The 23,914-nt window shown below is 40.4% G+C and overlaps 1 protein-coding gene across 1 annotated transcript; it reads left to right on the top strand.

Annotated features, from left to right (window-relative positions):
- The first annotated feature begins 2,904 nt into the window (after positions 1 to 2,904).
- Positions 2,905 to 23,879, top strand: SPTSSA (serine palmitoyltransferase small subunit A). Its single transcript, XM_069464182.1, has 2 exons — positions 2,905 to 3,052; positions 22,805 to 23,879. The coding sequence occupies exons 1-2, from the start codon at positions 2,941 to 2,943 to the stop codon at positions 22,906 to 22,908; spliced, it is 216 nt and encodes a 71-aa protein (XP_069320283.1). The 5' UTR covers positions 2,905 to 2,940; the 3' UTR covers positions 22,909 to 23,879.
- Positions 23,880 to 23,914: the final 35 nt, after the last annotated feature.

The following is a 23,914-nucleotide window of genomic DNA, read 5'->3' as shown; positions in this document are numbered from 1 at the left end:
GGGAGGTTCCTCAAAAAAACTGAAAATAGAACTACTGTATGATCTAGCAATCCCACTGCTAGGTATAATATCCAAAAGAAAGGAAATTATTATGTCAAAGAGATATTTGCACTCCCATGTTTATTGCAGCACTAGTCACAATAGCCAAGATCTGGAATCAACCTAAATGCCCATCAATGGAAGAATGTATAAAGAAAATGTGGGGGCCGGGCGCGGTGGCTCACGCCTGTAATCCTAGCACTCTGGGAGGCTGAGGCGGGAGGATTGCTTGAGCTCAGGAGATTGAGACCAGCCTGAGCAAGAGTGAGACCCCATCTCTACTAAAAACACAATACCACTGAGCTGGGGGTGGGACTGTGGGCAGGAAGGGGCTGGCTTTCTTCTTGCTCCCCATTACTGCCTCTGAACCAAATCCACATGCCACGGGCTTTACCCCTCTGCAGTCTGCCTGTCTCTTCAGCTCTTCTTCCTGCTCACTGAAGACTTTGACATTTGCTTTCCAGATGTTTCCTCTCAACTCTTAATCCCGCCATCATCCTGGACAACTTTACCATTCATGTGGTCTTTAGCCCCACTCCACTCCACAGTGGCTGCCTAACCTATGGTCACAACCTGTGCCTTGTCATTGCCTAGGACTGGCCTATTTCTGTGCTCTGAAGCTTCAGAAGCACATCTGTGGTTACCAGCCGCCAGCACGGAAGCTCTCTCAAGCACCTAGTCCTGCAGTTTCCAACTGCACAGAGCTCTTGACTACTCCATTTTCTCCTTTCTGCATTTACCTCCCTCTGACCCAGTTCTCACAGGCATTGTTTCAGTTGTTCTCATCAACTTTCCTGCTTCCTTGTTTCTCCTTTGTATTCACCCAGCAAAACCCTCCTTGGAGCGAGTCTCCTAACTCAACTTTGCCAGTTCTATATATGGGTGCTTGTGTGTTGCTGGTGAAAATTATGTGACTTTTCTGCCTGACAATCCCTAGACAGCTTTAGGAAGCTTCTCCCACCCCTTTTTACTTTCTTATACCCTCCACCTCTCTGTGCCCCAACAGAGCATCAACATCTTGTTCACTCTGGACAGAAGGCCTGCCTTAGAAAGTTCTTTCTTTTTTCACTAAGAAAACTGAGGCAGGAAGGTAGGAAGTTCCTTAACTTACTCTTTTGTGTTTGTGTCCATCTTTCCATCCTCCCCCTCTTAGGGAAAGGGTTAGCAGCTCCTGTTTATTAAAGCTCTGGATCTCGTCCCCATCCCACCATCTTTATCCGTATCTTTACTCTAGGCCTGTAAATGTGCTCATACCTTTTCCATCTGAAAATCAACCCAAACAAAACCCCCTGCTGCCCTCCTATCTCCTTCCATTCACAGGCAAGCTTCCTGCAAAACCAAGCCTGAATTAACTCTCTTCACTGTTTTACCTCCCATTCCATCCCAACCACTATAATCTGGCTTCTGCCCTCGCCACTCCACAATGAAGTGATGAGTCACCAACTGAGCCCCTCGTGGACAAAACAAATCCGCACTTCCCTCCCTCATTTTAAAGAGCTTCCTGAGCTCTTTGATGCTGGCTGTTCTTCCTCTCTGAGCTTCTCCTATAAGCCTCTCCTCTTTGCTATCAAATCTCAGGTAGCTCCTGAAGCCTTTTACAATCCCAATCTGATTTTCTCTGGGCTATCTTGGCATACTACACATCCCATAAAAATACCATTCACCACACCTCACTGTAATCAGTAAGCTTGCCTCTCTTCCCTAGTAGACTGGATACTTTATGAGGGCAGCTCTCAGTCTATTTGGCTTGCTGTCCCCAGTGTCTAGCACTCAGTCTTTCTAAACGAATAGAAAAAGAGTTATGGAACATGAAAATTTTAAAGTGTAAGCAGTAGGCCATTTAACCTGGAAGACTTTTAACATTTAAACAGCAGGCCATTTAATTGCGTCATTTCACATACTAACTGCGCATGGAGTTCCTGATGGTGAAAGCAATGTTGCTGGCTCATTTGGCAGTAGGAAATCTGAGCATTTAGGAGTGCCTCTCTAGGAGATAGCACCAGCCCACACACTGATCTTCAGCTGCCTGTCATCTGCAGAACCCACTAGTTCAGCGTGCTTCTCCTGGCCTTGATCTACACGATCACCTGTAGCCACTAAGAGGTGGGCAGATAGATATTTATGGTATACGGTCTTTAGGTTAGGGAGGGCACGGGGTATGCTGGTCTAGGTGAGTCTGTTTTTGTGTGCGTGCATGGGTGGAGGAAGGAGGAAGGAGGCGATGTGTGCATCACTTCTGCAGAGACACCTTTCCAGACCTTCTTGACGAGGTGACAGTGACTGTCGATCCCCCACCGCACTGATCACAACTTTACTTGCATTCGTGTGATTAATGCCTGTCTCCCCCGCTAGACTGTAAGCTGCACGAGGTAAGGAACCTAACGCGTTCAGGTTCACTCGCGTAATTCCCCTTCCCAGAAGGATGCCTGAGGCATAACAGGTATTCCACAAACATTTCCATTTCCTCGACAAGCCCTTCTGGGCGGGTCTGGACGGACAGACCGCCACAGGGCCGGCCTCCGCGGGCTCAGGTGCGGGGACCCCAGGCGGCACCGATGCCTTGGCCACGGAGGGCCGGCCCGGGCGGAAAGCGGCGCGCAGCGCGCAGCCGGGCGCTGTCGCGGAGACGGTTTTCGGCTCGCGTGGGCGCTGCCTGGGCGGGGACAGTGGGGAGGGGGCGGTCGCGACGCGAGGTAGCGGCCCGGCCAATGAGCACCGGCCGGGCGGGGCTCGTGGCCAGCTGCTCGGGCGCGCGCGGGGCTGGGCGTGCCGCGGGTGACGCGCAGGGCCAGGCGGGCCAATGGGCGTACGGTGGCGGGCGGGCCCGGAGGCCCGGGGCTTTAGGACGCGAACGGGCGGCCGGCCGGACAGACTGACGTGTGGCCGCATCGCGGGAGGCGAATGGCGGGGATGGCGCTGGCGCGGGCCTGGAAGCAGATGTCGTGGTTCTACTACCAGTACCTGCTCGTCACGGCGCTCTACATGCTGGAGCCCTGGGAGCGGACTGTGTTCAGTATCCTGCCTGGGGCGCGGGCGCGGGGCCGCATCCTCCCAGGCCCAGGGCCTGGGCTGGAGGGTGCAGAGGCGGCTCCGCGGGACCCGCGGGCGGACTCGCTCCTCCGCGTCTGGCGCAGGAGTCGCCGGGTGGGGGCTGTGGGGGTCTGGGCCGAGGGCGGCGCTCGCGTGGTTAAGGGAGAGGAGGGGGGCGAGAACTCTTGTGATCCAGGGTCGCCCCTCGTCACTTGACACATGGTGGAAGCGTCCTTATTTCTGGAGGAAATCCCCGAGGGCGATGTCTCACCCGGTCTGTCGTCGCCTGCACTTCGGCCGCGCCTGCTTTTGGTTCAGTCGCCTGTTCCGGGGCCAGGCAGGGACCGTGTTAGTGGAGCAGATCGCTCCCGCCTTGGGCGCCTTCGACCTTTAACTGTTCCCAATTTAGTTGGCCTTGGTTCTTATGAGAATTCTAACCAGTTTGCCAGTTTTTTAACCAGGTTGTGAATTTGTGGCAACGACACCCCAGTACAGTTTTGGAAGGCAGTTTAAGTTATTGTCTCTTTTTGGTCTTCAAGATGGGTAGTTTTAATTTATTACTTTGCACAATCCACAGAAGTCGTGCCCGAAAGGGAATTTGCGGTTAGTTGTCGGTAGGGTTTGAAACTGTTTTGGTGGCTGGTTAATAAGTTCTTGTTAATGACTATTGAGTGGTTACTGCTAGCAAAGCAACTGTGCTAAGCACTTTGCCTGATCTGAACTCATCTAACTTTCATAACCCTAATTACTAACTCAAGGATGTGAAGATAGCCTCCCTGAAGTCTATGATGTGTCTTGTCTCCACTTGTTTATGCTGACATTTCTGATGGTATTATTCTTGCAAAAGAAATACTAATATTGAGATGTGACTTTTTAAAAAAAACCCCGGGGCCAATACAAAACACATATTTCACATAACATTTTTAGTTCATCTAGGCTCTCTCCTTTTCAGTGCGGGTTAGTTGGAGTCAGAACAACTTTGCAAATGCATTGTTGCATTCCAGCGAGTGACTGAGGTAATTTCATTCCGAGTCTTCTCAAGTGTGTTTATTTGTGTTGGAATAGCATAAGGTTGTACTCACAGCTAGATCTTTTGTTTCAGCACTTTTGAGGAATTTTTAGCTGCTTTTAAAGCAACTTATTTATTTATTACTGTTGACATTTCTTTCCAAATCTGGAACTTAAGAACTAGAATGTGTATTTTGGATTTAGACTCCGAATATATAATCTACTCTGATTTCTTGTACCATTTATTTGTGGCTGCAGTTTAATCTCATTCTAGTTTCTGTAGGTTAGGCCTCACAAGGTCATGCCTTGTAAAATGTATGCTTAAATGCATACTTAATTGAATTTTCTCAATAGAAGCACATATATCTTGACTCACTTAGAACATCCTAAACTTAATTTAAACAATGTTGGGTTAAATTGAAATTCTTTAAATCCAAGGTGGAATATAGAACTCACTATTAGAGTCTAGTATAGATTTTACATTTAAAAGCTTTTGTTGGCATATGGATAAGTGCTACAGTGTCAATAGTGTTAAGATTTTTCCATATTATGTTGCAGTAGTAATAGTATCCTATAAATACCTAGGTGATGGCTTATTGGGGGATGGAGAAATAAACTATGAAGTGAAATGTAGTGTCTTAGATTTTTGCCTTTGATGTTTTTGACTTCTCATTGGTTTATGTGTGTCCAAGTGATTTCAAAAATGTTTTAAGCTAGTGAGAACTGCAATCAGCTGGCATTTGGTACTGTAGAACCTTATGATTTTAAACCCAAGATTTACAAAAAATCTCATTTCAAAGTTCATGTTATTGAGTTAACCCAGGGTAGAAATGCAATCCTTTGACATAAACCAATCTTAAATTTCTGTTGGTTGTTGTATTTCTATTATTCCACCTCTTCTTCTAGTGTTATTTTAAACTATTTAACTATTCTGTGATTTGGAACATCAATTTGAGATTGAATCCTCATTCTAGCTTGGAAGAAAACTGAATGAGAAAGCTGGATTTTTTTTCCTACTTGTTAGGAGCCTTACTGTCAAGTAGTTTGAATTTCATAAATTCATTAATGATTGGTAAGCTTCACCCAGAACTACTTTGCGGCCAGTTATGTGGTTTTGGAAACAGGCATATTTTCCATAGCTTAATATTTACATTGAACGTAAGCATGACTGCTAGAAACCTAAATTTATCGTGAGAGAAATTTGCCTGTGTGTGTGAAAATTGGTCTCTGGGTTAGAAGTCCTGTACAGAGGAAGACTCTAGATTAATCTTTAATTTCTTAAAAGAAGATAAAGGTATTAGTTTACATTTCCCTGCTATAACTCCTTGAAAAATTTTAAGTTGTTCTTTTAGGGAAAACTGATAGCCTGCTGTAACTATTTCTGCACCCTTGAGCATCCATATATGTTTAGAAATTATTTCCTTCTCTGTTTCTTACTAAATCAAATAGCTAGAAGTTAGTTAAAAGCTGTTGTAAGCTGAAAATCAATCTCAATTCGATATAAGCATTTTTGAGCTTATTACTAAGTAAGGAAATTGTGATTTATAAAAAGAATTTAAAATGTTTTTAAGGAAATGCATCTATTATGTCAAATCAGACACATTATAAATAGTTCTTCAGAAAGTAAGATTTATACATGGGTTTTGTAAATCCTTCCATGCTAGGGCATTTTAACATCTGTTTTCTGATATCACATTTGAAATGATATGTTGGCTTTTGGTTTGTCAGCCAGTATTTGAACTTTTTCCACATTCAGACATGGGTACTGTCTTACAAAGAAGTAGGACATGGTATCTGTGTTGAGATAAAAGGTAACAATAAAAAGAATCTTGTAAATGCTAATTACCGTTACAGTGTATACTAAATAAGGAGACCTACCACAGACTGAGAACCACTGACTTCATCTCAGAAGGGGATGTTTTTAACATACATTTCAAAGGTTTTGTAACCAGTGAGACAGGCCCTGTAGTGCCTCATTGAAGAACATTGTAACTGTGCCTGTTGAGAAAAGGTGGAAAAATTAAAAATAGTTTGTTAAAACAATTTGGATCTGAAGTATGTTATTTTAACCTAGGTTTATTAATTAAAAAATAAAGTCCTATTAGTCTGTAATTGCTGGGTTATATTTGCCATCTCTCTGCTGCTGCTTATGTTTCCATGGCATTTTATTTTAAGCAAAATGTGGGCAGTTTTTTGGTTTATGTTAGAAACTAGATTGCCCCATGTTTCTTCAAAAGATTTTTTTCCCTTTTTAAACCACAGTGCTAGGCACACAAATCATGCTTGAGAAACATTTGTTTATACGTTGATTTGTTGTTTTACAGCAATTTCAGAAGTATTTGGGAGTGAGAAAAGAGACCTGATTTTAAACCACTTTTAGAGTAGCTTTGAAGCTTGGCTGTTTCTGATGAACAGAATTCACTGCTCAGAGAAAACTCAAATTTAAAGAAGTAGAAAATGCTATAGATTGGAAGAACTTCTTTGATTTACCTTGGAGCCATTAACAAAATTTACATTGCTTTGTCTACTTATTTGTAAAATATGTATGTTTGTTGAATTCTGTATCCCACAAGTATTATGTACCTTCTATTTGCCAGATACTCTTCTAGATGTTGGGGCTAGAAATGTGAATAAAACGGATAAAAATTTTTCTTCAAATGACACTAGATAAATAAATAAAATATATAGATTATTAGACCCTTATAACTGTTATGGGTAAAAGTAAAACAAAAGAGGATGAGAAGTAAGGAAGAGGGACATATGGAAATATTTAAGCAGAGAAAGAATTCTAAAAGATTCCAGGCCAAAGGCACAGTAAGTGCAAATGTCCTGAGGCATGAGCAAGTCTGGCTTGTTTCAAGAATGGCAGATAGGCCCCTATGGCTGGAGCCAACTGAAGGGGGCGTGAATAGTAGGAAAGGTCAGATAATATAGGGCCTCTAGGCTAAGATTTGAGGAGATGAAGGGAGGTGCACAGACCTTTTTAATAGATTCGCTTGTTAAAATCCAGTAACAGTTTTCTCACTGGATTTTAATAAAGTGGGAAAGTTAGCATTGTTTTCTCCTTGAGGCTTCAGGCTATTTTCATTTCAAATGGAAAAAAAATACAACCTATGAACAGTTTTTTTCTCATTTTTTTATGTACTGTCCTGAGTTCTGTACTGTTTCCAAGAAGATGAAATTCATTTCTTCCTTCAAGGAAATCAGAGACTAGTTTCAGGAAAAATTAGAATTTATACATGTTCGTAGATGGATCCTTCCTGTGCTGTTTCAGCTGAGGGAGTTGGACAGCAAGTGCTTTGGGATGCAGGGAAGGAAGCGCATGGTGGACTGGAGAGCTCAGAGAACGTTTGGGACGTATGTGAGTGCTGTTTGCCCCATCCCCCATAGCGGAGAAGGTGCAGAGGTGTCTGTGATGGCGAGTACTCCAGTGTGAATGGCTGGAATGGACATTCTTTAAGGCAGAATAGGTGGGAAGTAAAGTTGAAAGAGTAGGTTGGGGCCATTCATTAATTCAACAAATACTATGCGAATTCCCTTTACTTCTGCCTGAGCTTAAAAAAAAAAAAAATCCTGTGTGTATACCTTGTGCCAGATGCTGGCACTAGTGCTCATGTTACATTAGTGAGCAAAAGAGAGAAAGATCCCTGCCCTTATGGAACTTTCATAACAAGTAAGTTATATAGTTATTGTATGTTAGGTGGCAAGCATTATGGAAAACAGAAAAGTAGACCAGGGCTGGGGGATCAGAAATGTAGAGTTGGGATGGAGTTGCTAGTTTTTTAAAAAGAGAATATCAGGAGAGGCTTCTGGGAGAAAGGAGTATTTGAGCAAAAACATAAAGGTCATAAGGAAGTTAGCAGGAGGGAGGGGCATTGTTAGAATAACAAGTGCAAAGTCCCTTAGTCAGGAGCCTGTCCCAGAGTGTGTGAGGACCGTCACTGAGGTGGGTCGTCATTGAGGTGGGTGTGGATAGACCAGAGTGAGCCTGGGCAAGAGTGGTGGACAGTGAGGCCAGAGAGTCAATGGAGGGCCTGTAAGGCCATTGTAAGAACTTTGGTTTTTCATCTTAGTGCAAAAGGGTACTCTTGGAAGGCTTTGCATGAGGAGTGATCCAAGCTGTCTTTTATTTAAGTTTTAAAAAGTTAACTCTGGCTAGGAGCAGTGGCTCATGCCTCTCATCCCAGCACTTACAGAGGCCAGGGCCGGAGGATCACTTGAGGTCAGGAGTCCGAGGCCAGCCTGGGCAACATAAGAAGACCCCTGTCTCTACAAAAAATAAATTTTAAAAATTATGTCCAGGCACGGTGGCTCACACCTGTAATCCTAGCACTCTGGGAGGCCGAGGCAGGAGGATCGGTCGAGGTCAGGAGTTCAAGAGCGAGACCCCGTCTCTACTAAAAAATAGAAAGAAATTAACCAGACAACTAAAAATATATAGAAAAAATAGCCAGAAATGGTGGTGCATGCCTGTAGTCCCAGCTTCTCAGGAGGCTGAGGCAGTAGGATTGCTTGAGCCCAAGAGTTTGAGGTTGCTGTGAGTAGGCTGACACCACAGCACTCTAGCCCGGGCAACAGAGTGAGACTGTGTCTCAAACATAAATAAATAAATAAATAAATAAATTAGCCAGGCATAGTTATGTATGCTTGTAGTCACAGCTACTTGGGAGGCTAAGGTGGGAGGATCACTGGAGCCCAGGAGTTGGAGGCTGCAGTGAGCTACGATAACACCACTGCAGCCTGGGTGACAGAGTGAGACCCTGTCTCTTAATAAAATAAAAATAAAAACCTAAAAGTTAACTCTGGGTTTGGAATAGGTTAGAGGTCTAAGAGAGGAGATAATGGTAGAGGCAAAAGTAGGTGTTTTGGATTGAGGAAGGCTTTGAATGCTAATGAAAAAACATTAAAAAAATTTAAGCTGGATGTTATTTTCAGTGGCAACTCAATTATTTTCTTAGATTTTTGCTGTATCCTTAAATGCTTACAGCTTAGATGAGAAACCTATACTAATTGAAAGTTTAAAAATATGAATTCTTAAATTGTAAATAAATGTAAATTATATGTCCTCATGGTTCAAAATAAAAAGGTACAAAAAGGTAGACAGAAGGTGACAGTCTTCTTTCTATCCCTGCCCAAGCCTCCTCAGGACAACCAGTGTCAGGAGTTTCCTGTACATCTCTCCTGAGATATTCTGTGAATACATGGAAAATATATTCTGAATAGTAGTGGTTTTGGTGTGCATGGTTTGATGAGATCAAAGTATTTATAAGCTGAAAGAGAGGTATTTGGAGAATATATTTTGCTATGCCACCTTTGGAGGTACTAATAATGACTGGCATGATTCCCCACAGTTAAATTAATATCTCTGCCTGTTTTTTGTATATAAAGTTTATTTTGTAGATAAACATGGCAAACAAAACAAAATGGACAAAGAAAAACCCAGTGTTTGGCCAGTGGACACCTTTAGGCTATCATCTGTGCCTGCCTTTGGCAGAGCTTCTTGTGAGCTAGTCAATAAAGGGAATTATCATTAAAACCCCAATTCACCAGACTCTTGTACTAGAACTTTCTTCTTAATGAGCTCTGCATTGAAGGAAAAAAATATATAAAATCATCTGAGACTTTAAATAGATTGCCAGTAAAAATCAATGTGTGATTTGATAATTAGGCAAAATTCTCAATGTCAGAGAAATTTACTTCTAGAAAAAATGTTTTTAGTAAGTAAGCTTAATATCTTTTAGAAAGATTTTTATCAAGATACTTTTAAGCAAAATATGGTTTCAGAATAAACTTGAAATACCTGAATATTTTGTACTACTTTCAAGCTTATGTAGGAAAATAATTTCTTCAATCTTTCTTCTGAACTTTCTCCTATTACCGTTGACCTTTCCTTTGTAGAAGTGAATGCGGCTTTCTAGTCCCAGGGAGTGCGAAGTGGGAGAAGCAGAGGCAAGAATTGCTGAAAGTGAGAACTTAGTACTTTCAGGCCTCCAGCCTGTGATCTTTGGGCTTTTTCTTTGTGCACTCCCAAAAGAGCAAAAGTCATGGACTGTGCAGACTCTTGCTCATTTAAGTTGACATATGAATCTTTCATAGCAAATTTAGACAGTTACAAAGTATTTAATTTCTTGCTTTTCATATGTGTATATTTTTGTTAAAACTTAAAACTATAATTTTTTCTCATACAATTCATAGGAAATGTTCATCATATAATCAAACTGGCAAAGCCAGTCCTCACTGTGAAGCCAAATAGGCAAAATCACCCTCAGTCTTTTTTTTAATCCTTAATTTCTATCAGAAAAACCTCAGTGCCATTTTTCTGTTAAAATAATTGTGTTACTGTAAAGACCTTTACGCTTGTCTCATTTCTGAATTCAAATTATTAGATGGATAGAGAGATGAGGCTTGGAGCTGTGCCAGAAGTTTGTTACCTGAATGAACTAAAGTACAACCCAAGTTAGGTATTATCCCTTTGCTTGGTGTCTCAGAAGTTATTTTGTTTCCTGGGGAAATGTACAATGGTAAGATTCGGGAAGTAAAGTGGGAGAAGTGAAGTTGCAAGGGGGGATGGGAAGGAGAACTAGCCGACTAGGACAGTTCTCAGACAGGTCGGCTTTAGGAGGGAGTACAGCCGAAGCAGGTGGTCTGTAAACAGTCTCCTTAAACTGTCCTAACCTCCTGGAAGGTTGTCTTGTTACCTCCAGGGCTCCTGTGTTTTAGTTTGAAGAAGAAAACTGCTCTAGCCTGTTTTATACTGCCTTTATATTTGGCCGGCTAAGTGAGAACATTAAAGTATACCTTAGTTGTACCCCTTAGGATATTATAACTTTTTCTTTAGTAGCTTTCAGGAAAGGTGGAAGAACACCACATGTACTCACCATTAAATTGGCATCGAACTCCTGACCTCGAGTGATCCACCTGCCTCGGCCTCCCAGAGTGCTAGGATTACAGGCGTGAGCCACTGCGCCCAGCCACTCATCATTAAATTGGAACTAATCGATCAACACCTATGTGCACATATGGAAATAACCTTCATAGGAAATCAAGCAGGTGGGAGGGGGAGGTGGGGATGGGTAAATTCACACCTAATGGGTACAATGCACAGTATCTGGGTGATGGTCACACTTATAACTTGTACAAATGGTACAAAAGCAATTTATGTAACCAGAATGTTTGTACCCCCATAATATTCTGAAATTAAAAAATAAGAAATAAAAGAGGTATGCAAACAGCAGAATAAACACCCAAGAACAATCTGATAGAGACTATGAAATAAGGCCGTGGTGGCTCATGCCTATAATTCCAGCCCACTGGGAAGCCAAGGCCGGTGGATCACTTGGGCATGGGAGTTCAAGATTACAATGAGCTACGATCAGTCCACTGCACTCAGTCTGGGCAACAGAGCAAGACCTTGTCTCCAAAAAGTTTTTTTTAATTAAAAAAAAAGGAGGCTGTGAAATAAGTATGTTTAAAATGATAAAAGAAGTAAAAAACATAAGACAGAAAACATACTATGAAAAGATTTGAAAAAAATCAAATAAAACTTCTAGAAATAAATAATATAATCATTTAAATTAAATATTTAGTGATGGTTAAACACCAAATTGTTGGCTGGGTGTGACAGGGAGGCCGAGGCGGGAGGATTGCTTGAGATCAGGAGTTTGAGACCAGCCTGAGCAAAAATTGAGAACCCGTCTCTACTAAAAAATAGAAAGAAATTAACTAGACAACTAAAAATATATAGAAAAAATTAGCTGGGCATGGTGGCACATGCCTGTAGTCCCAGTTACTCGAGAGGCTGAGGCAGAAGGATTGCTTAAGCCCAGGAGTTTGAGGTTGCTGTGAGCTAGGCTGACGCCATGGCACTCTAGCCTGGGCAATGGAGTGAGACTCTGTTTCAAAACAAAAACAAAAACAAAAAAATACCCCACCAAATTGTCCATAGCTGAAGAGAACTTTAGTGAATTAGAAGACAGGTCTGAGATAATTTCTCCACAGGGGGAGTATAGAGTAAAAACAAACAAACAAGCAAACAAAACAGTAACCATGGCAGCGAGTATGGTAGATTGCATGCATAATTGGCTAAAATTATTCCACTCTAATCCCAGAGTTTATTCTCTAAGCCACTATCATGTATAGGCCACAAATAAATAAAGGTGTAATAAATATCATTTTCTTAATTTTATGAAATTTAATTTCCCTTCCTGTAACTTTGAAGCTTCTACCGTCAAGAAATAGAATCTTTCTCCCACCCCTTTGCAACTTGTTTGACCAATAGAATGTGGCAGAAGTGATGTTGGTTTCCAAGCCTTTGTGTCTAGAGGCTTTGCATGATTCCACTCACTCTTTTGAAACCCTTAGTGAGCATGTCCAGATAAGCCTCCTTGAGAGTGAGAGACTATGTGAAACAAAGAAGATGCCAGCCGAGGTCATCCTAGACCAGCCATCACCATGCTGACCTGGACGCTACCTGCACAGGCATGACTCTGGCTCAGCCAAGACCAGCATCGAGCCCAGTCGATCACACACAGAATCATGAGCTAAATAAATAGCTGTTGTTTTAAGCTAAGAAAAAAAAAGAAAGAAAGAAAGAAAGAAAGAAGCAGAACTGGGTGACCTATACCAGGACAGGCAGGGAAAGTCATGGGTGGCTAATGGCAATAGGGACAGACCATGCATCGATATTCTACATTGTTTCAGCATGTGATACCAGTGATTTGTCAGTAGCGATGACTGTAGGTCCAGTCTCCATTTTGTTAAAGACTTTATGATTCCTCCAGTCTTGAGTGTTGTAACATTGATGCCACCTAGGAGCTAAGCTAAGATAGAGTCTTTTAATTTTTTTAAAAAGACAAACCCCAAATGTTCAAATTTAATAATTTAAGCTATATCTTCCAGAAGATCTACTTGATAGAGGATATACACCTTTCATAAATTGGAATGCTTAAAAAATAGTAGTTATGAAATGGTAGAAAGATAGTATTTATGATCAATACTATGAGAAGTAGACATTTTGCTAACATAAGGATTTTGGTCAGCATGTGTTATATATGTTCCTGAAAAAAATCTCAAAAATAATAGAGTTGGCCGGGCGCGGTGGCTCACGCCTGTAATCCTAGCACTCTGGGAGGCCGAGGTGGGCGGATCGTTTGAGCTCAGGAGTTCGAGACCAGCCTGAGCAAGAGCGAGACCCCATCTCTACTAAAAATAGAAAGAAATTAAATAGACAGCTAAAAATATATATAGAAAAAATTAGCCGGGCATGGTGGCACATGCCTGTAGTCCCAGCTACTTGGGAGGCTGAGACAGGAGGATCCCTTGAGCTCAGGAGTTTGAGGTTGCTGTGAGCTAGGCTAACGCCACGGCACTCACTCTAGCCTGGGCAACAGAGTGAGACTCTGTCTCAAAAAAAAAAAAAAAAAAATAATAGAGTTTATGATAAAATCACATGGGGGCAGGCCACTCAAAATCTATGCAACTTGTAGCAAAAACAATAATTGGCATCTTGGGGGATAACTTGTATAGCTCAGATGGGCAGTTCGATGTCTAGAAGCTGCCAAAGGGAACATTAAAAATGTGTGGCCAAAGTTGAGTGCAAATGTCAGCAGTGGGTGCTGATGTGATGCAGATAGTGTGGGCTGCCATTGAGGCCGTGCAGGGGGCAGTGCCACCTGCCACTAGCTGAAAGCTGTGCTACCCTGGAGGTGTGCCTCTCTGGAGAGGGAGCCTGGGTGCAGATGTGACTTTCTTTTTTTTTTTTGAGACAGAGTCTCACTCTGTTACCTGGGCTAGAGTGCTGTGGCATCAGCCTAGTTCACAGCAACCTCAAACTCCTGGGCTCAAGCAATCCTCCTGCCTCAGCTTCCCGAGTAGCTGGGACTACAGGCATGCCCACCATGCCCGGCTAATTTTTTCTATATATTTTTAGTTGTCCAGTTAATTTCTTTCTATTTTTTAGTAGAGATGGGGGTCTCGCTCTTGCTCAGGCTGGTCTCAAACTCCTGACTTCAAGCGATCCTCGCGCCTTGGCCTCCCAGAGTGCCAGGATTACAGGCTTGAGCCACCGCGCCTGGCTGTGAATTTCTAATTTTCTTAAAATAAAGTTAAAAGAACTTCTGCATGTATAGAAGCTAAGCTGAGAGACGTTTCCTGATGAAGGTTATATGGTTGATCTGTGAACAATGTGGGAGTTAGGGGTGCTGCTCACCCCTCAACAGTCAAAATCCATGAATAACTTTTGACTCCCTAGAAACTTAACTACTGTTAGCCTGCTGTTGACTGGAAGCTTTATCAATAACATAAATAGTTGATTAATACATATTTTGTATGTTATATGTATTATATGCTGTATTTTTACAATAAAGTAAGCTAGAGAAAAGAAAGTGTTATTAAGAAAATCATAAGGAAGAGGAGGAAGAGAAGGGGTTGGTCTTGCAGTCTCAGGGGTGGAAGAAAATCCTTGGGTAAGTGGACTTGCACAGTTCAAACTCATATTGTTCAAGGGTCAACTGTAATTATTTTCCCACTAATCTGGCTCCCCTCAATGATGAAAAATCCCATATGAAACAAGATTCCCATACTGTACCCATCATATGTGAGCTGTCTGATGTTCCAGAAACATGTATTGGACCAGAACAGATTATATTTCAGAGCAAACTGGGAATTTCCCGCCCCCCCCTTGACTCTGGGATTCAAATCTTCATAAAGATAATAGAAGCTCTAATCAATAAATGTTATACTCATTCATAACCTTGGTTTCTCTGGGTTTAGAGCTCTAAACCATTTCCGGGATTTCATTTCAGAGAGAAAAATTTTCAGTGCATGATCACTGCTTGTTTCAGCAGCATGCTTTGTTGTTTAGTTTTTAAAGAGGCTTGTCATCAAGTTGTAGTTCCTAAAAACAAGTTCTATACTTAGGCTCGTATAATCAACACACTATAGAAAGCTCAGGGAATGGGTTGCTAAACAGTAACTTCCGATGCTGATGTAATATCCTTTAATATGATCCGAGAATATCAGATCAGTTAACATCCAAAGGGTTCTAACAATGTTATCTTCTCCTTGCTTCAATTTAAGGTAAATAGAAAAGTATTAATAGATAGTTGATATATTTGGGAAAAATAACCTTTCTTAACATTTCTGTTGGCAACAACCTGCAGTTTTTTGAGGTCAAGGGAAAAAACTGCTGTAATAAGGAAGATTTCCTGTTTGGAGCTTCATCCAGTAGCTGGCAACTGCTTCCACTTAGGGCTTTGATTGCTTTTCAGTAAACAGCCTATGATAATACTTTGTCAAATCTTTGTTTTCTTTTTTCATTAAGATGGTTCCTTAAAATAGATTTATGAAAACCTTTGAGTATTTGTAAGGATAAGTAGCATTTTAGAATTAATTTTACAGGAGGAATTTGACTAACATAAGATTGGATTGCTTTAAATGTTGTTTTGGCTTTGCTTTTTGAAGTGACCAGTACAACCAGAGACTTAAAGCACTCAAATTATTTATACTACTGAAGAGGTGTAAGTCATACCCACTGGAACAAAGGTCCCTGACCTTTTTCCAATGAGAAACTACTTTTGATTTTTTCCAAAGTCTTATGAATAGATTACTAAGGTGGGTGATGATAGTTCAGAGTCACTGGTTCGGACAGAAAATGTCAGTTGCTATGAGTTGCTCTGGTCTTGTTTGTGATGTGCTGTACTTGTCCTTAAAGCATTTCCTCTCTTTGTTACGGGCCTTTTTTTTTTTTTTTTAAAGTTGCTGGGATAAGAGGAATGGCCTTTTTATGGGGCAAAAAAAAATCTTTATTTTTTTCCCTGTCTACCTGGAAACTTAGCACAGGATTAGTTGGGGATGCTTCTTAAAGTAACAGAAAACAACATCCAGATACTATACATCGTTTCACATCTATTTGCTTTTATATCCATTGAACCCGTAAAATATTTATGTTACGTCCAGGTTATAAATAACCTCTCATTGTTCATTCAGCCCTTGAACAAACATTTATCTTCGGTGCTGGCACATATCCTGGCACCTTGTCTGCTCAGTTCTGAAATGATTTACGAAGCACCTGCTTTACCAAATAATGCCCTGTGGCTGGAAGCAAAGGCTCAGCAGAGGTGCTTTTGCTATCAAGCACTTAACATTCAGTGTTAGAAATAGGTCATAAATACAAAAGAGAACAGCCTGTTTTTTAGTTTTTGAGGGTTCTTTTTTATTTTGTTCTAGATTGATTAATAACAAATTAGTAGCAGAGTGACCTTGGGCAATTCCTAAACATAGGTCTGAGTCATGATGTTAAATACTCAAACCCTCAAAGAACAGTCTTAATAAGGATTGTATTGCCTTCTGTTTCAGAATAGGTTTGATTCCAAATTCTCACATCAACCTTGAAAGATAGGTGATGTGGGCTGGGGACAGTGGCTCACACCTGTAATCCTAGCACTCTAGGAGCCTGAGGTGGGAGGATTGCTCGAGTTCAGGAGTTCGAGACCAACCTGAGCAAGAGTGAGACCCCATCTCTACTGAAAATAGAAAAATTAGCCAGGCATAGTGGCGTGAGTCTGTAGTCCCAGCTACTCGGGAGACTGAGGCAAGGGGGTTGCTTGAGCCCAGGAGTTAGAGGTTGCAGTGAGCTATGATGATGCCACTGCGCTCTAGCCCAGGTGACAGAGCAAGACTCTGTCTCAAAAAAAAAAAAAAAAGAAAAGAAAAAAGAAAACAAAGGTAGATGATGTGTGTCCCCATTTTATAGATAAGGGGACTAGTGTTCAGCAAGTTTTTGATACAAACAGGGATGGCAGAGTGACAACTCAAAACAAGGTGTCCTCCAGCACTGTGCTGCTTTTAGTACCTGTTTCTTGTACTTTACAGTGTGTCAAGAATACTTTAAACTTAGAGAGGTTTGTTACAGAATGAGATGGATTGAGAAATCTATGTCAGATAGAAAATTATGGCTGGTGTACTCTAAATGGTATATGTTTAACTTTGTTAGAGCATTTCTACAGAAATGAAGGTCACACATTCCCCAACCTTGCAAATGTCACAGTAGAACCGATGCCCAAGATTGTCAATAGAATCTGCCACTTTAAATGATACCAAGCGTAACCCCCGGGGAATATTGGACTCAGTACATGGAGCTGTTTCAACTTCATGGCTAAAGCTGCTTAAATTGAATTTGTGGAAAGTTACTTATTAAAAAGTGCTTTTTTGCATTTTTTTTTGGCAAGATGATTATTAGACGTTCTTCACTGTCCCATTGTCTACTTGTTCACTTAGTATGAGTGTCACTGTATAGTTAAGTCAATTTTTAAGTATTTTCTTATGGTTGAGAGCTTTAGGATAATTTTTTGGAATAATTTTGAAATTTAATTTATAGAAGACTTCCTTTTGTAGGCTTACTTAATATGATTCTGGAAATAATTCAGAGAAATGAGATCAGAATGTAGGAATATTTTGGGGGGAAGCACAGGATAAAAGTTAAATTCTATGGGTAAAGTGTTGGGCTAAGCGTTCTTGTTTTGTTTTTTTAGCAGCTCATAGAGTAAAGTGGCATTTGTATCTAGATTCAAGTAACTTTCAATAATTTTGTGTTTATCTTTACTAGAATTGAGAGTTGTTCTATTCATGAAAGCTCAGACTTTTTGTAACAAATTAGGTCCAGTTATGCCTAAATTAAATTTTGTGAGGAGGAAGGATCCTTCAAAGAAAATAGTTTCTTAGTTTAGTACTATATACAGTTCCATTTTCCTTTACAGTTCTTATTTGTTAGGGAAATCATTAAGGCATACAACAGACCCATAAAGAGTACTATAATGAATGGCATATACTATCAACCAGCTGAAGAAAAACATGACTGAAATATTTGAAGCCCACTTGACACTCATTCTTAGTTGCTTCTCCCTTTTCCCTGTCCTCATTGCACCCCACCAGGTAACCACTGGCCTAAAGTTACCATTTGTTTCTTATTACTTTTATTCCATATGTATACATCACAACTTAATGCCATATTCAGTTTTGAACTCTAGTATCTTGTATTTTAGCCAGGCAAAAAACCTTTTCAAGTTTTGTTTCACTTAGAGAAAAAAAAAAAAAATAATGATTTTATATGCATGTAAAAAATTTAAAAGCTTGACAATTTAGTGTTCACAAATTGAGCTTCTGTTTCAGATTCGTGTTCTACAGTGAAGTAATCTCTATGAAGCTAATTATGCATGTTCCTTAACTGATATATTCTTCATAATAAATTGAAGAATTATAGTGCTATAAACAGCATGTAAAATAATTATTCAAATGGCTGTTTTCTAGTAATCATTCCTTACTTGAGTTGAACTTGAGCCAATGACCTGAAGGTTATTACTATATCATTTTAATTTGCTTGTATAGAAGACTTACATAAAAGCTATAATAAACTACAAAAAGTTCTTAAGTATAATATTAACTAGAAACCAATTTTGTCTGTCTTTTCTGTAGTCATGTTCAAGTTTGTCAGCTACAATGTGTGGAATATGTAGAAAGCACCACAGTGAATCTAGAGTCAAATGAATGCTTCTTGAGAAATTTCTTTATTCATCAAATATGTATTGAACATGTGGTATTTTAGATGCTGGAGATACAAAAGTAATAAGACATTGTTTCTGTGCTAAAGGAGTTGGTAATTTGGGTGAGACATAAATACATCTACAAATAGGTAATGTCGGGTGATAAGTGACCATCATGGAGCAATTAGTTCTGCCAGGAGGCTGGGGTAAGAATGGGAAAAATATGACTGCTAGGGGAGGCCTAATATTAGAGGAGATAACTAACTGAGCCCTAAGAATATTAGGTTATACTAGGGGGAAAGAGACTTTTCACATGTAGGAAGGTATTATAGCATAGTGGTTAAGAACACAGATATTTGGAGTTCGACTGATTTGGTTTGGAACTGGCTCCATAGCTTACTCTGTTGCTGAACTTGATGAAATGCTTAGCACAGTCTCAGGAGTACACTAGACATTCACAAAATGAAAGCTGGTGCTAATACTATTATTGCTAAATGTATTATTATTAAACAATAAACAAAGCCACAGCAGTGTGAAAATATGTGATGTTTTCTGAGACTCATGTACATGGCTGTGAGTAGGGTGTGTGCATATTGGGGGAAGGTCTGGGGTGTTGGGAAGTACAGTAGCGTGGTAGTTATGGTCCCCACCTGGATCGCCGTTACCTGCTGATGTACCTGTCCCCCAGGCGCTGTGAGTGTTGCCTGCTAATGCTTTACACCTGCCCCTTCTCCAGTGTCTTGCCCCCTGCCAAACAGCTGTCTTGCTCAGGTGGATTTTCCTTACCCCATCCTGCAGCCAGTGATTGACAGATAAGGGGACACAACAGGTCAGTCCCCCTGTCTCAAGACAGCACCAACTGAATGGTACAATTCATGCTCCAGAGTGCGCTGTGGGAGTTGAGACCCTGTCTCTGCTCAGCTTATTTCCCCTGCTCTATTCCACTCTACTCACTCCCCTTCTGGTAAAACTCCCTCAAGAAATAACTTGTACAAGCATCCCTGTCCCAGTCCCTAAATCCCTGTCTATTTTTGTGGACTCCAACCTGAGACAGGTATTTCGGGCTAGAACGGAAAGGTCCTTGAATGCTTGCCTTAGAGATCGAAATGCTATCCTCGAGGCATCGGGAAGTCTATTGCATTTTTAAAGGATCACTCTAGTAAAGAGGGGCATGGAAAGTGGCAAGAGGCCTAAAATGGGGGCGTTTGCCTGGTCTAAGTAAGGAATGATAAAGGCCTCAATCAGTTATCATTGATTAGGATAGGGAAGGAGAGATTTAACAGTCATTTGTAGGTGTTAGGGAAGAATTGAGAAGTCTTAATTTGAATGTGGGGAGAAGGAATCAAAGACACTTCTGGACTAGATGATTAGGCAAATAGTTACATCAGTTGAAAAACTAGGACACATAGGAAGAGATAGTTTATGGAGAAGGTTAATGAGTTCAGTTTTGGTTACATTGAATTTAAGGTATCTTGTAGAATGTCATAGGTAGAAATGTTCAGCAGATAGTAGGAAATGTCTGCAATATGGAAGGTGGGGTCAGGTCAACAACCTTAAGGTACAGGTTGAGCATTCCTAATCTGAAAGCCTGAAATCCAAAATGCTCCATTTTTTTTGGAGACAAGGTCTCACTCTGTTGCCCAGGATAGAGTGCAGTGGCATCATCATAGCTCACTGCAACCTCGATTTCCTAGTGCTCAAGCGATCCTCCTGCCTTAGCCTCCTGAATAGCTGAGACACACCACACTACAGGCATGTACCACACCTGGCTAATTTTTCTATTTTTTTGTAGAGACAGGGTCTTGCTCTTGCTCAGGCTGGTCTTGAACTCTTGAGCTCTCAGATGATCCTCCTGCCTCGGCCTCCCAGAGTGCTAGGATTATAGGCATGAGCCACTGTGCCTGGCCTGGAAAGTTTTTGAGCAATGACACAACACTCAAAGGAAATACTTATTAGAGTATTTTGGACTTCAGATTAGAAATGCTCAACTGATAAGTATAATGCAAATATTCCAAAATCCAAAATAATCTGCAATTTGAAACACTTCTGGTTCCAAGCATTTCAGATAAGGGATACTCAACCTGTAATTGGTATAGAGCCCAAGACAAAAATATTGAGAACTCCATTCTATCATTTAGAATGCTTTCAGCTGCAAGTAACAAAGAAAATCTAACAAACTGGTTTAAGAGTAAAGGGGATTTATTGGCTTGTATGTGAAAATCCAGTGGTAGGATGGGCTTTAGGGTGGTTTGATCAGAATTCTGGCTCCATTTTTCTGTGATTATTTTTGTCCTTCCACCTTCATGTATCAGCTTTGTTATGAGTCTTGTTTTCCTCATTGAGGAAAAGTGACTCCAGTGATTGCAGGATTCCATGAGCAAACTGCATATTCTAGAAGGAGAGAGAACGTCTGTGTTACTGAATTCCTGGAGGAAGTCCTAAGCTTTGAGCTGGTTGATCAGTTTTGGGGGAGGGCATTGTTACCAAGAGAAGGGGATGCCCTAATTGGTTAAGACCAGTCAGGGCCGTATCCCTGGAGATGGGACAGGGTTGGGCTGATCAAAAGGGCGTGGCTGCTATACTAGGAGGAGGGGTGGAGTGGATGTGTGGAAGACAAGCACAAAGTTCACTCTGCATCTTGCACATAAAGGACAGACAGGGGGAAGGAGCCAGTGAAAAACCAGGGAAATAGTGAGAGAGATGGAGAGCCCTAGAAAGGTACCTCGGCACAGGGTAGAAAAGGGTTTGAAGAGGAAGGACAAGAACAATGTCAATTCAAATAGCCCTTTGATTTGATAGGGTCACCGGTGACCTTTGAGCAATGTCTACAGCCTGGAGGGGTAGAAGTCACATGATTGTGTTGGTGATGAACAAATATAGGCAATGATATGGAAGCAGCAAGTGTATCCTTTTTTTTTTTTCTGAAAAGAACTTAGTAAATAGAAGGTGGTAGTTTAAGGAAGAACTGGATTAAGGGAAGTTAAAAAGTAAATTTTAAAAAACAATTATGGGAGTCTTTTTGCTGCTGTCTGCTGGATGAGAGGAATGAATTTAGGTTTTGAGTCAGACAGCCTTGGTTTGACCTCTGGCGCTAAAGACAGCTTCCTGTATGGTCCTGGACAAGTCAGTTAGTGTTTTCTCAGCTTCTGATGAGTGATAAACATAATAAACATTTCATAGGAAAGCTGTGTTAAGTAAGCTAATGTTATGTGAAAGAGACTTTTCATCTACACAGTTATACAAATATTAGTTGGTAATAAGCACATAGTTTATTTAAACCCTATCTTCTTATAAAAGAATATAAGTTATTATAGAAATCCTAGTATGTAGAGCTCAAAGATATGAGAGAGAGTGGCGGGGAGAGGAAAAGAAGAAAAGGAGAGAGAGAGAGAGAGAATGATGAGGTTATGAATGTATGAATTATTAAAACATGGCCCCAGTTTAGAAGAAGCAGTTATTCCTTTTAGCATGGCTCTGTGAGTCTGAAAAACCGAAGCCCTTAGATTTGACATAATTTTTGTTAGCAGTAATCTGTGAGGCCCTAGAGGGAGGCCTCTTGTTTCAGTTTCAGTTCCTTTTATAATGAGAAGAAGGGAACACAGTACAGACTCATTTTTATTTAGGTTATCTGGATGACTGTTATTTGAAGTTGTTGCAAGTAGTAGTGGATAGTAATAATGTTTAACAGTGCTAATAATAATTGTTGATAGTAGCAAGTGCTGTCACTTTATATATCACTAAGCTAGTTTATGATTGATTTTAGCTTTGTTTGATTCTAAAGTCAACACTTTTAGCCACATTCTAGTCTAACTGATTCTGAAATTCTTGGATGATACATTCTTATTACTTAAGTTGGTAGGCCTTTTACAGTCATTAAATACAATTTTATTCCTATACATTTGTTTCTTAGGTTGAACAGTGTCACTTTCTGTGCTTAATCCTAAGCAGTCTGATATTTTCAGCTATATATGCAGAATAGCAATACCTACCTTGTACACTCATGGTAAAGACAAATGAGCAGTCAGTGGCTAACACTGTGATTCTTGTTGTCATTAGTTCTTTGTAAATACTTCATGTATATGAGAGAGCACTAAGTGAGTGGTTACTTCAATATAAATAATTGAAAAAATTTTGGGACTTAGTTTTGAATAAATTAGGAAAAGTAATAGATTTCCTTAACTACAACTCAGATTCCATGCTGGTTTCCATTATGGGGATGGCACTGTACACGGGATATGTCTTCATGCCCCAGCACATCATGGCGATATTGCACTACTTTGAAATTGTACAATGACCAAGATGCAAGCAGGATCCGGAGGTTCCTTGTGGAAGACCCACCGTATGAAGTTGGAATGAGACTTCGTCAGATGTCATAAGAAACTCTTCTCGATGTCAACATCACCAACCCTATAAAGACTAAAATTCATGAGTAGAACAGGAAAATCATCCTGACTCATGTGTTGTGTTCTTTATTTTTAATTTTAAAAGAGGCTCTTGTATAGTAGTTTTTGTCTATTTTAACATTGTAGTCATTTGTACTTTGATATCAGTATTTTCTTAACCTTTGTGACTGTTTCAATATTACCCCGTGAAAGCTTTTCTTAATGTAACTTTGAGTACATTTTAATTGCCTTCTATTTTTAAAACTCAAAGTCATTAGTTGGGCTCTACTGTTCTTGCTATTGTATGGCATATACATCTGCCTGGATATATTTCTACTCTTGACCAAAGTTTTGTAAGAAACTACAAGATTTGGGGCCGGGGGATGGGGCGGGAGGACATTTTATTGAGACCTACTTACAAAAGACTTACCTGTAAGCTTGAACTCAGGAGTACAGTTTTAGCTTTCTAGACTCTAACAGCTTTTGCTTTCAAACTATTAAAGTGTTTCTTAACAATGAAAAAGAAAGGACCTTGCTAAAGTTAAAATAAGGAACATTTCACCTTTTAAATATTTAATTCTTATGTGGACTTATTTCCAGAAAACTTTGGGGGTGATTCTTGTGACAAAAGGTAGCATTATTATGTAATGCTTATATACCATAGAGTTTTAATAGAAGGTAAATTGGTTTTCACGAGGGCCACTATTAACAGTGTATTTCCTTAAGTTTAGTTTCATGATTGCAATGGGTGCTGCAAATGCATTTGCACATTGCAATAAGTTATGATGAGATGAATTGTTCTTAAATTATAGCAAAAGGAAGTGTAAACGCGGTTAAAATCCTTTCACTCTTTGTATTTTTTTTAAGATTTTTATTCCTTAAATGTAAAATGACTACCTAATTTTTTGATGTAAATTC

This window comes from Eulemur rufifrons, chromosome 2 (assembly GCF_041146395.1).
Source record: "Eulemur rufifrons isolate Redbay chromosome 2, OSU_ERuf_1, whole genome shotgun sequence".
Taxonomy (NCBI): domain Eukaryota; kingdom Metazoa; phylum Chordata; class Mammalia; order Primates; family Lemuridae; genus Eulemur; species Eulemur rufifrons.
Note: the sequence above shows the minus strand (reverse complement) of the source record. Positions and strands in the feature narration are given on the sequence as shown.